Source organism: Prunus avium, chromosome 4 (assembly GCF_965620075.1).
Source record: "Prunus avium chromosome 4, drPruAviu1.hap1.1, whole genome shotgun sequence".
Classification (NCBI taxonomy): domain Eukaryota; kingdom Viridiplantae; phylum Streptophyta; class Magnoliopsida; order Rosales; family Rosaceae; genus Prunus; species Prunus avium.
This window is the reverse complement of record NC_142287.1, coordinates 29,184,882-29,202,074: the sequence shown is the minus strand read 5'-3', so window position 1 is coordinate 29,202,074 and position 17,193 is coordinate 29,184,882. Positions and strand designations below refer to the sequence as shown.

Here is a 17,193-nt window from a genome sequence, read left to right as displayed (position 1 = left end):
ACAAAATGAGAAATCGTGCACTTCCGCTTTCAATATTTAAGTTATCTTGTCCCTTGTCATAAATTTAAAAACAAAAACAAACGTTGCTGTCGGTCCACATGACAGAGTAATATACAATTTAAGGATTAGTCAAAGAAAGAGGCCAAGGGGTTTGTGACCCAAGGGATGTGGATGCCAAAGTGCCTGAACATTTACAAGTAGTAAGGGCAGAGTTCAAGTCCTTGTGCGTCCCTTGGGTTAACAAAAAAGCAAGATCATACATATAAGATAAATATGCCGGAAAGACTTATTTGTCCTTGTTGGGGAAATTGCTGTCTTCTAAAATTCATGCAATTACTGAGAATATGGACCCCCATTTGTACCAAGAAAAGGGTAATTCATTACGCACCCATTGATATATTCAGTGCACCCAATAAAGGGAAATTCTAACAATCCCAACTTATGCACCCAATGAACATGATATCCCAGTGCACTCAACAAAATTCTAAAAATCCCAACTTTACAGAGAACTGAGAAAATTCAAAGATGAAGAAAAGGCAGCCAGCCATGGCGGCATCACAAAGCAAAACCGGTTGGTGGAAACACTCTGTTCAGCTACTCTGTCTCTATATTTGGCTCCATATCTACCCTTAGAGATGAATTGCAGGAGCTCTCAGCAATTCTCATGTGGAAAAGGAGTGGACTTGCCTCCCAAAGTGTGGCCCTTGCTGGTTTCCTTCAACGTAAAATCAAGAATTTCAAAATCTCCAGCTTTATCATGGATGGCCATACATTCTTTGATTCTTTTCAGGTATGTTAGTCTGGTTCTAGTAGTAGTAATTAATTTATGCCCCTGTAAATTTAATTTACCAATGTGATTTTATTAATTTACCAATTTGTAGCTGCATGGTTTACAATGTGCTCAAGCTTTCCTTGATGGATCAAGGCTTTCTACTTCCTTACCTTTTTGTCTTTTTGACTTTAGGGTGTGGTGAGAAAATTAAGTGTCACGGAAATTTTTTATTTTTTGGAAATGGCAGTGATATAAAAAAACAATTTAGGTGACAAGGAAAACACAGTCTAGATATTTAGATCAAGTTCATAAGATTAGCTAGGGATATGCAAGGTTTTTTCGTGGCCGCCACGGAATGCGATTTTTCAACCTCATCCATATTTTTCTCTCTCTCCCATTATTGCCTTTCCTAAAACCTCTTCTCCACTAACCCCATAATTCTATAGCGCCTTGTTCTTATTGTTTACAATTTAGGTGGGATGAAATCAGATAATTAAAGAAGAAGAAAAAAAAAGGCAGAGGATCGGTCCTGAAAGGTTTCTTTCTTTTTCTCTGTAAATTCCTCCGTTTTTCTCAGTAACCAAACAGAGGTATTAGTCTTCAATATCTCAAAGAAAAGAACTTGCTTATGAGCTATGAAAATTGAGCGATTAACAACTTGGTTACGGGTTTGCAGGGATGAGGTTGCACAATAACTATGATGAGCCCATGAAGGTAATGATCACTCAAAACTTCATCATATTTCTTGATTGGTATCTTAATTTTTAATAGAATTTATAATTAGCTAGTTTTCTTCTATAGGGTCATTCAGAATTAGCAGAGTGGATATTTTTAGTCATTAGCCTTGGCCTGGAGACGTTGTCAGCTGCTTTTGATCAGGCTTCGTCCCCAACAAAACCCCACTATGCACTATTTGGTGTGCTGTTGGCTATTGCAGCTGTACTTATTTCCATCTGGGAGCTAATTTATAATGGTAGATAGAAAAGAGTTGCGCTGAGGAGATGGGGATGGCTCTGGTGGTTTTATTATCCACCTCCTGGTAACGCACTTTTCGGTACTCTTCCTGACATTTATGGACTAGTTGGCGGCATCTCGCAGTGCATTTGCTCTATAGTTCAGTACATGTACTACCTTCGGCATGCCGATGATCCTATCAAAGCATCCATTTTGCCTGCCATATTTCTTCTCTGTTTAGGTGGTTCAAAACTAAATAGGAATCAGAGGAACACGAACACCATCGAACATAACATGTTCAGGAAAAGGCAACTCTTGCATAGTGAGTCTATTTAAATATTTGGTGAGCAAATCCAACCAGGAAACTGGATTTAGACAGGGGAAGCGAGGGCCGGCCCTGAGGCAAAGGCAAGGAGGGCGACGGCCATCGGCCTCCAATTAAAGGGCCCCAAAATTTTATATAAATGTATTATGTGTACAAAATATAATATTTGCCCATAGATATATGCTTATATATATATAATTCATATTCAATGCCTAAATATCATAAATATAAAAGCAAATTATTATGGCTGACATCTAAAGAAAAGAAAGTAATTTCTAAATATAAATAATGTGGTCACGTGGGTTTGGTGGGTTAGCATGATTATTTTACTTCTATTTTTTTACCATTTGCTCTACCCAAAGCAATTTGCCCATCACATCTCTACGCATCTGTAGCTCAAAACTTTTTTTTTATGTTTCTCATTTATCTTTGTTCTTCCCTCCTCTCCTTTTCTCTCATTGATTGTCTTCCTCTCCTCTCCCTTCTCTCCGATTCTTTCCTTCTCTTTTCTCTTTATTTTTTCTTCTCTTGTTCTCTCTTATTTCTCTCTGTCTCTCTTTCCCCTTCTACTTTTTTTTTTCTTATTTCTCTTTTGTTCTCTTTTGGTTTTGTTAAAATTAAATAAAAGTGTTTAACCCTTCATGATTTGGGAAACCAAAGGGTCTATAGAGATTTTGACCAAAAAAAAAAACCTGCATAGGTAGAGAAAGACAAATATGCGACAGACAGGTAGAGAAAAAGTCATGAATTTTTTTCTCACCACCCCAAAATGCAAGAGACATAGGTAGAGAGAAAGAGAGAGAGACAGTGAGAGGCAGTGGTTGGGCTGTGTCATGGGTGGGTGGTTCTTTGGGCGGGAGGGGTGGGAAATGGGTGGGTTTGGCAGCGGACAATATTTGCTGCCACAAGTAGGTGGTGCAAGAATTAAATGAACAAAAAATGGCAGGTGCAGCAATAAGAAAGTGAAAAACTCAAAAGGATTTTTAACTCATTAGTTTTTGCTAAGGGTAAATTTGGAAATACATAATATTTTTTTTTATAATTAAAAATATTATTTTAAGTGAAAAAGAATGACATGTAGAGAAAGTCGTTAACATTCTCCATTACATAATTCTATTTAAGCACACACACAAAAACAAAACAAAACAAAAAGAGCATGAGCAATTTTTTTTTTCCTTGTTTACTAAGGACCTCATTTAATGTTTGGCCCTATGGCCACCAAAATGTCAGGGCCATCTACAAATATTGCATTGACGCATGCATTTTAAGATAAAATCTCATACATGGACAAGTTCATATGTGTTATGAACAAATGAAATACTGAGAATTAAAATGGTGTACTTGTCTTTTCCAGATAGTCATTTTTTTTTCATTGACATTTCCGTTTCTTATAAATGTGAAATTGATACTTAGGTGACGAGGGGTAAATTTAACTAAACAAACAAGACACAACAACTCAACAATCAAGAGAACACACAGAGTATGCCACATAGTACCTGCAGTCCTAGAAGATTACTAGTGACAACCTAGGCACTCAGAAGGACCCATCAATCTAGGCATCCCCTGTGCTAGCAACAACTATGGTGAAAGTGTGTGAAGTCATCAATATCAAGTAAACAGCAAACAGCATATATAGATGACTAGTCAACCACCAAGAACAGAAACCCAGATAAATTTACAGATATGCAAAACAGGTTTTGTTTACCCATAAACCCACCATTGGGAAAAACTGGGAGTCATCAACCGACTAGGCAATCCACTAAGTAGAAAAAGATTCTTACAAAGGAATACAAGCAAGCTCAAGCAAAACCTAGATCTATTTAGGAAGATGAGCTTTACCTCCTTTGTGCAATCTTCTTCTCCAACTTAGCAAAGCTTGAAGCTCAGTTCTTCATGGCAATGGCAGCTCCTTCTTCAGCTCGTTCATCCCATGGCACTAGCTTGCAAGCTCCAACTTAGAACGAAACCAAATTTTGGATTCATGGGAGAAAGACCAATTTCTTCAAGAAACCATACTCTTGAAGAAATCAGTCACGAATCCGATCTAGATCTATATGAGAGAATGATTTAAATAGCTAGATGCAGATTCATATTTCAAAAGCAATTTTTCAAAAAGAAATCAATTAGAAAAACTCATTGATGAAATATATATGGTTTACTCTTGAGAAAGAAGAAGAGAAAGATGGCAAGCCAATCTTTCCAAAACTTCCACACAAAAGAGATGGCTTCCAAATGAGGGATTCACTTGCTTTTACAGACAAAAGAATCCCTTAGGTCAGACTGACACATGGCAGCAGAGAGAGAAAATAGAATAGGACAAAACAGATGGTTAACCAGCTGGAAATCGCACTGAGCAAAGATGACTAGTCATCTTTTATGAAAACAGTTTTAATGCATGATATGCAATGCATGATTTACCTTTATCAAATTGCTTGAACCTCCATAGGATAGATGAGAGTTAAGAACACTTAGAGATGCTAATCTTAATCTAACCTTGAGCTTGATAAATACATATAAAAGTCCTATTACAAAATTGTCAAGGGAAGCCAAAAGAATTAATCAAAATTCATACATTAACAAAATGACTACACTTTCCTGCCTTGGATTGGTCTAAGCTGGACTAATACTATCCTAAACCATTAGTTGAACTAAATAGACGGTCGTCCATCAATTTCCGTTTCTTATAAATTATAGTAAATTTAGCTTAATCCCTTGAAAGTCATTTTTCCTCAACTACAATCCTTCTCTTTATTTTTGTTTGAATAAAATCCTGTTTTTTTCTAAATAAAACCAGATGACTAGGATCCAACTTGACAAGTTACCTAATCAAGCGCAAAATCGAATTTATTGTACTTTTTCGATTCCTAAAATACCCCCAACTAAGCTATTATTGCATTTTGTATATTAATGTATGAACCAATATAGAAACAAATTTTAATTGGATTGTAACTAATGACACACGTTGAATTGGAAAAGATCTCCAAATGGATGTACAAATTAATTTGAAAACTTTTTTAAATTTAACAATAAATTCATATTTAACATACCTAATCGGTTTATTTAATAAGAAAATATATATTTTAATTTATTTATGAAGTATATGTGATTAATTATCTATTATTTTATTATTTTATAAATATAATAGCATACATATATTTTTATGTTGAAAAAATATCGTTCTTATTACTTCTTTTACGAAAAATAATGTACCTAGTATGAATTTACTTCTTATTCAAATAATATACCCAACTTTTATAAACGCATTTTGGATATAATTTACCTAATAATTTACTATTATGCAATAATATAACTTATATTTTACTTATTATGGGTATATTGTAGGTATATTAAAGCCATCACATTTATGAGGGATATAATCGTCACACCAACTCCCTTTTACCTCCTCGCGCCTCAAACCCATATCCTCCAGGTCGTCGTCGACACCATCAGAGTCAGACCCATTTCTACTGAGAAATTGGGTTGTAAAACTGATCTGCAAAAGTGAAATTAGAAGCAAGAATCTTCTAATAGTGATCGAGAGAAGTATTCTTTTGTCTGCACATGTGTGGTTTTGCTTTGCCTGTGTTGAGAATCTTTTGCTTCTGTGATGAGGACTTTTTTTTCTGTGGCATTATGCTTTGGGTGTGGTCCATATTTGAATATGGGGTTTGTTTTATTGTTTTGTTGCTTTGGTACTTTGGTTTTGTCAGTGTGTGGTTATTTGCTGTCGGAAAAGGGGATGAATATTGTGGAGGGGAGGTTACGTCTAAGTTAGTCTAACCAAGGGTACTACACTATGGCCGAGTTGAAAATAACAAAAGAAAGGTTATCACAAACATTTATGACTTTTACGAAACTACGAGTTATACTTGTTTATCTTTTTTGTGTCATGGATTATTCTTCATGTTAATTCACACATTAATTTTGTCCATCTCGCTAAAATCCGTTAAAACTTTTTAAGGTCTTATGGAGTTAACTAATTTGGTTCAACAAACCGACGTTCTGCAAAAGTGGGAGCTATGAACCGGATTGGTTCATTCGATTCGGTCTGGTTATACTAAAAAAGTATACTAATTTATTGACGTGAGTCGTGACACACATATCGGGTCGGAATTTAATTAAAAAATTACAAGAAAAAAGAAAAAGAAAAATAAGATTAGATAGAACTACTTCAATCTTGTAGTGGTGTCAATTCTATTTAACCAAAAGTTGGTAAGCATGTATCCCAATTGGGGGTTTAAAGTTTATATTTCTATGACAGGTTTTAGAATATATTATGCACCAAAATATTATAGTGGCAATAACCCAAGTTCCAGCATCTCTAAGCATGAAGATGTTCACTTCAATATATAACACTCTCAAAATTAATTGGGTACGTAACATTGAAAATAGGTCATCTAGCTTTCTTAAAATAAAATGAAATAAGGTCATTTTGCCAAACTGACATGGGAGGGGAGAGATAGAGAGAGGGACCTTTTTGAAACATTTCTTTTTAGAAAAGGGACAAATTCACCGGTGTAGTCTTGGTGCAGATTCTGATCTCCAAAGATTTTGGCAGCTTTCCTTGCATTGGTTCTTAGCTGCTTCACTTGAACAGCCAGACCCTTCTCCACCAGAAGCCTTGCATTCAAAGGCTGATCAATAATGAATGGCAAAACAACAACGACTGCCCAAATTGCAGGGTTTCAATTACAGATCCTCATCCAGAATGAAACAGAGACCCCCCAATTGATGGGTGCCATCTGGGGCACCCATCCAAAGCAAACAAGCTCCTTATTTGATGTGCCCTCAACAAAACCAGGAGGCAAAGCATCAGCTTCACTGTTAGACCAGTTGGGTTTATTTTTATAGTAAATTTGGCTTACATCCTTTAAATTCAACTTACTTTACCCGCAATCCTTCACTTTTTGTTCTTATAAATAATACCCCACTTTTATAAGTAAAACCCCATGACTAGGATCCAACTCATCAAGTTACCTTATTAAGCTCAATATCTGATTTATTAAAAAAAATTGATTGCCAAAATACCCCTATTTATATTTCATCGTGTAATGGGTGGTGTTTTAATTTTTGGTTCCCCAATTTATTGTGGTGATTCCCTCTAAAAATTTTGTCTGCTATTATTAAAATTCATTAATATAGTCAACAATGTGTTGGCCGAAAAAGGCAGTTTTCCTTATTGCCTTTTTGAAATTTTGTTCCATCTTTCCCGGATAATAATCTACCTATTTTAGAACTTGAATTTCTTTTGTTGTACCTATTTTTTTCATGGATAATAATCTACCTATTATTATTTTTTATTATAAATTATTGTGTGTCTATATTTTCTATAAACTATTATATACCTATTTTTCTGTAATAATCTACCTATTAATTTTTATAAGTTATTGTGTATCTATATTTTCTATAAATTATTGTATACCTATTTTCTGTATAAAAAAAATTTGGTAAATAATAAATAAATATTTATATTTATATTTTTTATAGGTACATTATTGGATATGTAATTTACAGAATTTTTTTTTTGTTTGCAATTTTAGGGGCCATATGTTAGAGGGAATGGCAACCAAAAAAAATTGGGGTGATTGATATGCTATTAATAGGGAGTATTAATTACAATTATGACAATTAATGAAATGTTTGAAATAAATTATAAATAAAATATGAAGTCTGGTGGCAACGATGTAAAAACATAGGAATACTATGACCTCTTATATCCTACTGGTAATTTAAATTTGAAATTGAGTTTTACACATAGATTTATAGAGTGATGAGTATATGCTAGGAAATAGAAAATGTAGAGACCCATATTGGACAAGCCCAATAAATTAAAGGCTTTTTATCACAAATGGTCCTTCATGTTTACAAAATTATCACGAATCATTCTTCAGGTTTTTTGTGACACTAATAGTTCTTCAGGTCATCATCCACCCATCAAAATAGTCATTCCTGTTAATTTCCGTCAAAACTGACATTAAAAAACTCACATGCAGTCACGTGACTGCTTTTTAATTGTTAGGTCTGTCTTTTACCTTTCTTTTTTTATAGGTCTGTGATGGTGATATAAAAAAGATAATTATGTTAAAAGAAGGCTTTTGGCATTGATTAATTATTTCTTCTTGGCTGATCCTAATAAATTTTGTCTTGAGATTCACCATGGAGGCAAACTGATTAAAGGCGAAGGCATTGATGAATATGTAGGAGGAGAGGGTGTGTTTCTTGACCACGTAGATGGAGATAAAATGTCATGGATTAAGCTTGTGAGGATTGTAGAACAATTAGGATATGAAAGGAATGAGTTAGTTTTTTTTACAAGGTGGACAATGAGGATTTTAAAAGCTTAGAAAATGATGAGTATGTGTTGAAGATGATTGCAGCCATGCCTAGAAATATGCCTTTGTATGTAGTTAGACAACAACCAGCCAAAAAACCTGAAGGACTAATAGTGTCAAAAAAAACCTGAAGGACGATTCGTGATAATTTTGTAAAGTTGAAGGACCATTTGTGATACAAAGCCTAAATTAAAACACCGAGCAGACTGTACAGAGATACTCATCAACATTAATTCAACATAATAGTATTGATCGAATCTGCAACCTCCTTGCGCTCCTGCTCATCCATGGTGTCACAGAGAGCCAGACCTTTAGTTTCCGGTAACGAAAGCACTAACACTCCACAACAAATAATCACAACCCCAAATACTCCATATGACAAAAACTCATTGTAATTTCTCCCAGCTGAAATCACCAGACTAAAAATGCCCCCAAGCACCAGCCCTTGCCTCACCATGGACGTGGCTGAATTCCTCACACAGGTAGGAAATAGCTCCAATGTGTAAACCATTATGATGGAAAACGCCGTGTTGGCACTGAAAAACGACACTATTTCCAACCCTATTTGCAAGGCCTTCCATTTGGAGCTAACCACCACACACATTATGCTGCAAACTCCACTTATCATCATAAATGTTAGCAATGAGCTCTTTCTGTTCCATTTTCCTATGAAAAAGAAAACGAGAGCGAAGGAGGGTATCTCAGATAATGCATTAAATGTCAGACTAAGGTAGATATTGAATCCCAAGTTCCCGACCCTCAAAGGCATGCCGTAGTAAACCATTCCAATCCCAAAACCAACTACCATCAGGGCAAGTGTTCGACGAAATGCCCACTTTTTCTCAAACAAGATCTTCAACGACGAGAATAGATTCACTTCTTGCGATTCCTCCAAGAGTGGGATGCCAGATAAGTACAGGTTCAAGCTGTTATAAAAATAGAATGCACGCACGTTCAGAAAAGAATCAAACTTACGTTGTGAGACCGTAAACATGGACTCATAATAACATTAGCGTTGGAAAAAAAACAAAACAATTATCGTATATATAAGTATGTTGTGTTGCCAAACCTGCTATTATTGTTATGTCCGAGTCTTCCTAGTGTAGCAACAGCCTCATCTTTACGACCCCGAGTGAACAGCCATTTGGGAGACTCACTCGCAAAGAAAAAGACTAACACAGAATACGAGATCCCAGGAACTGAAGTCCACACATATAATGTTCTCCATGAGGAGTATCTGTTAACGTAAGCTATACCTGGTAGTGACAAGAACCCAAATGAGAAGCAAAGGAACCCCGCAATCCCGATTCGACCACGCAATTTTCTGCTCACGATTTCGGTGGACAGAACCAGTGCACAGGCACCCACGGAAGCACGCCCGAAACCACTTACAAATCTCCACGCGGCATAAACAATTACGTTGGTTGAAAACGCGGTTATGAGTGAAGCCACGCACATGGTGAAGCATGAGAGGAAGAGCAAGTTCCTTCGGCCAAGAGATGAGTCTGCGAGTGTGGCCAGAACGAAGCCCCCCAGTAAGCAGCCAAAGAAGAAAGACGAGGCCGGCAGGCAGGAGATCAGTGGCGTGGCACATTGAAGGTTGAAGTCTGAGATGATGGTGGTGTAAGATGGCTTGTCCCATGCCCATGTGGAGGTGGAGAGGTCGCAGATGTTGGAGGTTGGACGACATGTCGTGTTGGGATGTTCGGTGCAGTGCCATGTTGGTTCTGCGTCTGTGTAGACGGTGATGAAGGTTTGTTGACCGTCGAAGAACCAGGACAAGGAGACCAGGAAGGCTTGGAGCAACTGTGGCCAGGCCGAGTTGGCTGTGACTCGTTCAATGACTGAGTCGAGCGATATTGGGGGAGTGGAGATGAGGTCGGAGGAGGTTGAGTGAGGCAAGAGTGGAGTTGGATCTGCCATGTAAATAAATGCTGGTTGTGCTAGCTAGTGTGCTAAGCTAGAATATAATCAAGTAAGGGACACTATATATTATGGGCGTAATGTACAGATGGTACTTTCCTTTCACGTGAATCAATTCAGGCATAATATAATATTTTAGAAAATGTTAGGCTTACCACATTCTTATACCACATTATGTACATATAATATTTTAGATAATGTTAAACTTACTACATTATGTACCACTTCTCTAATAGAGGTAGACCCCGTTGTATTGGTGGTATACACAGTGTGATATAAAAATGTGGTACCCCTTGTTCTCTTTTCTCTCTCATTCTTCTCTTTTTTTTTATTCTTCTTCTTCTTTATCTACACTTATTTCCTTCTCTCTACCTTCTTTCTTCTTCTCTCTCTTTCTTTCCTTCAATTTTTTTTTTTTTTTTTGGCATTTATATCTCTTTGTTTACTCGTTGATGGTATGAGCTGACGAAGCTTTAGTGTTTATGCCTCTATTTAAATTTTTTTGGATATGCTACTGCTATGAAGTTGTACTTTTGTGTTTCTGCTTACCATAATTTCTGATTTGTGTATGTACAAACAGAACCACCATTATAATAGATCTCTTAAAAAAATTTAGCCCGCCCCTCTAAAAATTATGACCACAACAATGAGCACGTCTCCGATCTGAAACACGTTGTGAGTGAAGCCAAGCAACATCAAAATGTGAAGTAAGTGGTCCTAGTTAATCTGTAACTTTCTCGGAATAGCAGCGAGTGCCATGGAATCTCATGCTGGCATATCGTCGATTATTACGATCCAAGATTATTGCGATGATTTTGGGTCCAAGATTATTGCGATCAGGGACGATGGTCCCAATTATTAGATATCCAAAAATATAAGATTTCAATGGAAGGAAACTTGTTTGCTTATATTCATGATATGTACTTACTTTCAAGTAGAAGCAGACATATTCATGTAATTTTGGTTGATTGATCATATTCGTGATATTTATACACCTTCAAGTAGAAGCAGACCTGATGGCATTGAAGACAAAGAAAGTTATTTATAGCTTTTGGCAATATAGTGTTGAGCAAATTTAGAGCATACAACTCTAATTTAGACTTGTTGGAGACAAAACAAGTAAACAATTTACTTGTATTAGACTCACAAAATATTACAACAAGACAACTTTCAAAGAAAAGACAAACTCTTACAAGCACTTTTTCTCACTTCACTCACACCTCTCACAAAGACTACTTAGCTCTATAGCTTATTGCTCACTCTACTTATTCACACTCTTCATTTCATGATTGATTCTAAAACAGAAGGTTCATGCTTTTTATAGGAGAGTTAGCCGACTTTGCCAAGTTCCACCGACTTGGAACTTCTTCTCCTAGCCACATATTGTTTCTTCTCTAGTTAATTCTCCAAACTTCAATTTGACTGCCAACTTGCTTAGCCGACATACAATTATAGAGGTTGGGGTTGCACCAGCTTTTCTAGAGTTAACTATAGTATTCTAATACAATATCTAGTTGCTAGGTCGGTGAACTACTTTTCCAGATTTTTCTATAATTGTCTAGTTCAAGTGTTGGCAATCTTCCATGGGCTTATCTTTATTTCCTTGGGCTGAGTTGGCTGGTGTTGATTTTAACATATAGCAATTTCAGCATTCAATATCATAAACCCCACCCTTTCATCATTATTGTTTAGGGTAATTTACGTTATTAGAAATTATAGAAATTACAGCTTATGAGGGACTCCTCAAATAAGGTTATTTAGGGGGGGAGGGGTGTGTTAAAACTCCAAAGAAGAGAATCTGAAATCATTTAACCACTCAATTAGATGGTTTTATTATAATCTTTTCTTAAAGCATTGTATTGGTCTATTTTGTTGGTCACAATTAGATGCCTTAATGATTTCCAATTTTTTTTTTTTTTGTAAGGATGATTTATGAATGAAGATTTGAAAAATAGACGGTTAGGAAGGTTTAAAAAGAAAATCATAAGGGATCCTAAAGAGTGTCCCTCAAATAAAATTATTTAAATAATTCCTCAATAGAATAGGACTCATTATATTAAGATAGCATTTAAGCTTAATTATGTGATCACACTAGAGCCCCATTTGGTTCATGGGAAATAAGGCTTGGGGATAGGAAATCAATTGCTTTCCTATGTTTGGTAAGTCCAGGCATAAGAAATGGTTGCCTGGCACATGGGAAAGTAAGGGGAAAGTAAAGCCATCCTCCTAACTTGGGATTTGTTTTCCCTCATTATGGGAAGGTTTGGGAAAATGAGTCAACATTAAATGCACTTTTTTCATGATTATTGTGTCCTCATTAACAATTTAGAATTACAATATATCAGTAAATGCATTCTTTTTTTACTTGATTTAATATGGGTATAATTGGAAAATTATACAAACTTTGTTTTTCATTCCTACTCAAAACAAATATGAAAAAGAAAATAAAGTGATATCTCCCGATTACTCTCCTGACATCACCAAACGTGGAAATGAATCTTCTATTTTTCATCCCTTGGGAAATGACATGGGAAGTGATTTCCCCTCAAATTCGTTACGTGGACCAAACAGGGAATAGTGGCCCTTTATCAGAAAGCGACTCTCATTAGAACCTGTAAGATCAATTATTAATATCATGGAACATATTAGGGGCCCAACTTATTAATAAAGCTTAGCTCACTAATCATTTCGAATATTTAAGGAGTGACAGCTAGATAGGTACAATTATAAAGAAGAAGAAAACAAAAATCAAAGATTGAGAATGAAATTTGGTTGAATTCCGCCTACTTTTTCAGCCTCAACCATACCATTTCTTTTGCAGCCTCAATGGTTGCCACATACTCCTTTGTGGTAGACAAAGCCACAACACCTTGTAATCTTGACCCAACTCATGACAGTACTACCCACAGTACACACGTAACCAGTAGTACTCCGCCTGTTATCAATGTTACCTGCAAAGTCAGCATCGACAAAATCCTTGAACTGAACACCACCATCTCTAAAACATAGAGACATATCAGCAGTTCCCCTAAGATACCTTAAGATCCACTTCATCACCTCCCAATGTTTCTTACCTAGACAACTCATGTACCAACTAACACGCTCACTACATGAGCAATGTCTGGTCTAGTACATACCATAGCATACATCAAGCATCCAACAACTGAAGTACAATGCACTTTCTCCATATGTTTCTTCTCTTGATTCGACTTAGGAGAATGCACCTTGGACAGTTTAAAGTGAGCTACCAAAGGAGTGCTAACATGTTTGGCATCTTTGATATTAAACCAGCTAAGAACCTTCTTAATATACTCATCTTGTGACAACTTCAAAGTCCCACTCACTTTATCCCTGCTAATCCGTATCCCTTGCCTCGGGATTTGCCCTTTGGTGGGGGTAGGCCTCCAAACTATCATTTGGGTGGAAAAGTCTATCATCCCAACTTCTGTACCAGGCAGTTTGGTTGCCCCAGCTTATACCACTGAAGTCCTACAGAAGCTGCAACTGGGGGACTTCCTGGAGAGATGCAGATGACTTAGATGTACATAAAGAATGTAGATGTGCAGTGAACAAGATCAACAATAGCATGGATGCTCTCTATCCATCCTGGGAGCCTAATTCTTGCAGTTCTAGAGAGTTTGGTATATGACATGACCCATTATCAGCCCTACGTATAGTGTGTATGAGTTTAGTATATTATCGCCGCTCTAAGAGATGTCCAAAAAACACAAAGTAGGAATTAAACTAAGAATCTAAAACCAAGAAGGAAACCAAAAATGGAAACAACTTCTTTTCCTAGTTGAATTGTATCTTCACAACTTAATATAAGAAAAATATATATGAAAATGAAGCCAAATCTATAGGGTCGCAGAAACTTTTGTTGATTTTCAAATTGAAAAGGAGTTGATGGCATGTGAAAACAAGTCATTCCATGAAAACTAATTTCCTCAAGAACTACCATTTAATGCAGTGTGCCCGTTCTCTATTCTATTTCAAACAAAACAATTGTTGAGTAAACATATGAGTTTTTTTTTCTTCAAAGGGTAAACATATGTGTTTATTTTAATTTAATCAAGTAAAAGTATAATAGAGATTCAACATGTGCATACCGTACGTCCAGTACCACGATTGCCACATGTGTTCACTTTTGATATAGTTTCTAAGAATTATATTATGGAAAATGGTAGACATACCACATTTATATATCACATTGTGTAGCACCTCCTCCCTATTGTATTGATGGGCACCACCTCTATTAGAGAGGTGGTACACAATGTTATATGTAAATGTGGTAAGCGTAGCATTATCCTAATTGCATTTAACACTAGAATAATGGGCATGATAGGGCATTTCCAAATGGGTTTTTTCCTACAATTTGCTTCTACCTGTTGATTTAAACTCCAAATTCCAAATCCAAAACACAAACCACAAAACTTCATATTCAACCCATAAATTTGAATCCAAAACATGAACCATGTACTTCAAATTTCAAACCGTGAATCTTGAGTCTCGAATTCTAAACTCAAGTCTCAACACCTAGGACCTAAAACCCCAAGCTTAGAGATTCAGGACCCCAAACTAAACACTTAGGGGTCATTTGGTACACCTCCTTGGCTTGGACTGGCTTGGATAATAATTTATCTCATGTTTGTTGTCATGTGGTTCTAAGCTTAAGTGGGATTGGTGATCCCGGGCCCGCCAAAAATACCTCATTAGGTGTTCTTATTGAAACCCGCGTGGGATGGGGGGAGTAAATTGTCCCGTGCTCTCGCTAGCGTCTGCAGCTCGTCTGCAACTCGTAAGTCATTGCCCAGCCCAACCCCCACGCCACTGCCCAGTGCCCAACCTCTCCATCTCTCTTTTGCTCCCATCTCTACTCCCACACTCACACCACTACACAACCCAGATTCACAGATCCACCATGGCCACTGTATCTTCATCCCAAACAGCCAGAGCCCGTTCGAAATTCAAAAAAACAAACACCACAACAAAGTCACTGTATCATCGTCCCAATTTTCTCACCACCCCAACAACATCAATGGGTATGTTGAGATGGGATGAATTTTAGGGCATAAAAAGATGGGTGGAGAGAAAATGAAGAAGAAGAGGAGATAAAATTTTAGAAAAAAACTAAGAAGAGGAGATAAACTTTTCGAAAAAAAGAAAAGAGACAAAAGAAGAGGAGAGAAAATACAGAAGAAGAAGATGAAAGAGGTGCAGATGGGAAGAAGAAGAAGAAAGTGAAGCAGAGAGGAAAACGAGGAAAGAGATGGTGAGAGAAGAAAAGTCAAAAAAATATATAATAAAAAAAATAGTCCTAGTCCAATCAAACATACACCAAACGCTGTATTAATTTTATCCAGCTTATGCCAAGCCAAGCCAATCCAAGACAGTACTAACATTTAGTTCAGTCCATGACAGTCCGCCGTACCAAACGACCCCTTAGAGATTAATTTTGTGATGCTCTACTTTAAGAGATGAACCCACAAATTGAAACAAATGCTTGCCTTCACAAGCATATTGATTAAGAATTCAAGAATGCATGAAGTAGGCCCACTATGATTCAAATCATAAATCTGATGCCCATTGGCCAGTCCCAATCCCAAGCCCAAGTGCCATTAACATTTCATGGACCAAACATGTATCCAAATCAATCCAATGTGGTGCAATAGTTTCAACAACCTATTAAGTTTCTATGTGAAAAAAAAAATGAAGAAGAAAAAAGGAGAGAATTTTTGGATAAAAATTCAAAAGTCTAAGACAGGGACAAGCTTTGTTTATCACAAACACACCACACGTGTTGATGTGCATAATTTCTTGAAGGATCCAAGCCAATGTGGGCATTTGTGTTATAAACAAAGGAAATACGTACTGAGAATTAAATTGTGGTCCTGTGCAGTGTTCGGTTCATTTTTACACATGATTTTTCATGTTATTCACCCATTATTTTGAGTTAGTTCTTGACCATTTATAGCTTTTTACTTCCTTTTTGTGTTTTCTTAGATTTTACCTTGGTTGGAATGAAAATGAGCTAAAAGTGCATTAATAGTTATAAACTTTGTTTTTGTTCATTTTCGTAGGTCAACTTCTTGGCTTGGGATCAACATGCTCTGGTGCTCGGATGAGGTCATGATCTTCATGAAACTTGTTCCAATGGATGTTAACTACAACATATCCAAATTTGAGCTCCATTGGACAAGTATTGCCTATCCAACCAATCCAGCATGTTACCACAGCTCTGGAAATCCGAAGTAGTCCAGCTTTTACCTCCAATGTGTCACTTGATTCTTCTTGTTACCATAACACTTGGTAACAAGAATTTACCTTAGTGAAAGAGATATTTTCTGAGGCAAAGAGCATATTTTCAAGGACAAAGCTTCATCATGGCAAGGGGACAATGGGTGAAGGCTTTGGAGGAAAGAATGACTTTTATATTCAAAGTGTGAGCTGTAAATTGATGGGCAAGGGAAAGGTGAGTGCAATCTGAAGTATGAGAGGCTTTTGAACGTGGGTAACTTGGGCATTCTATTATTCCATAATTTTGCAGAGATTTTGGAGCTGGAGATGAAGCTTGGAGCTAGGGAGCTCAAGGAGGAAGACAAGGGCAACAAAGCAAGAAGTGGAAGAGATTTCCACCATTGAAGACCTTGAGCTCCCATGTTCACAAAATCTGTAACTTCTTTCTAGTTTTGTTTTGAGTTTGTATTTGGAATAAGTATGAGCAACTAAACTCCATAGCTAGGGCTTAGGTTGAAGCCCTAAACATGATTACCTTATTGTTTTGATACTTGAGTGTATGAATTTCTGGATATTGTTGTTGAATTCCAATTCACCAAATTAATCTATCCTTGATGTATGTTCTTCTTTGATTGATCACCTTTGAAAGC

The 17,193-nt window shown here is 36.6% G+C and overlaps 1 protein-coding gene and 1 long non-coding RNA gene across 2 annotated transcripts; one reads left to right on the top strand and one right to left on the bottom strand.

Annotated features, from left to right (window-relative positions):
• The first annotated feature begins 439 nt into the window (after nt 1-439).
• Nucleotides 440-2,268, top strand: LOC110760289 (uncharacterized). The gene is made up of 2 exons (XR_015835062.1): nt 440-1,486; nt 1,574-2,268. It is a non-coding gene; the product is annotated as an uncharacterized LOC110760289 (long non-coding RNA).
• A 5,580-nt stretch (nt 2,269-7,848) lies between these two features.
• LOC110760320 (organic cation/carnitine transporter 3-like) lies at nt 7,849-10,327 on the bottom strand. The gene is made up of 2 exons (XM_021962569.2): nt 9,453-10,327; nt 7,849-9,309 (listed from the first exon to the last, which is right to left on the bottom strand). Exons 1-2 carry the CDS (start codon nt 10,304-10,306, stop codon nt 8,613-8,615), a joined length of 1,551 nt encoding a protein of 516 aa, XP_021818261.1. The 5' UTR covers nt 10,307-10,327; the 3' UTR covers nt 7,849-8,612.
• Between the last annotated feature and the right edge of the window lie 6,866 nt (nt 10,328-17,193).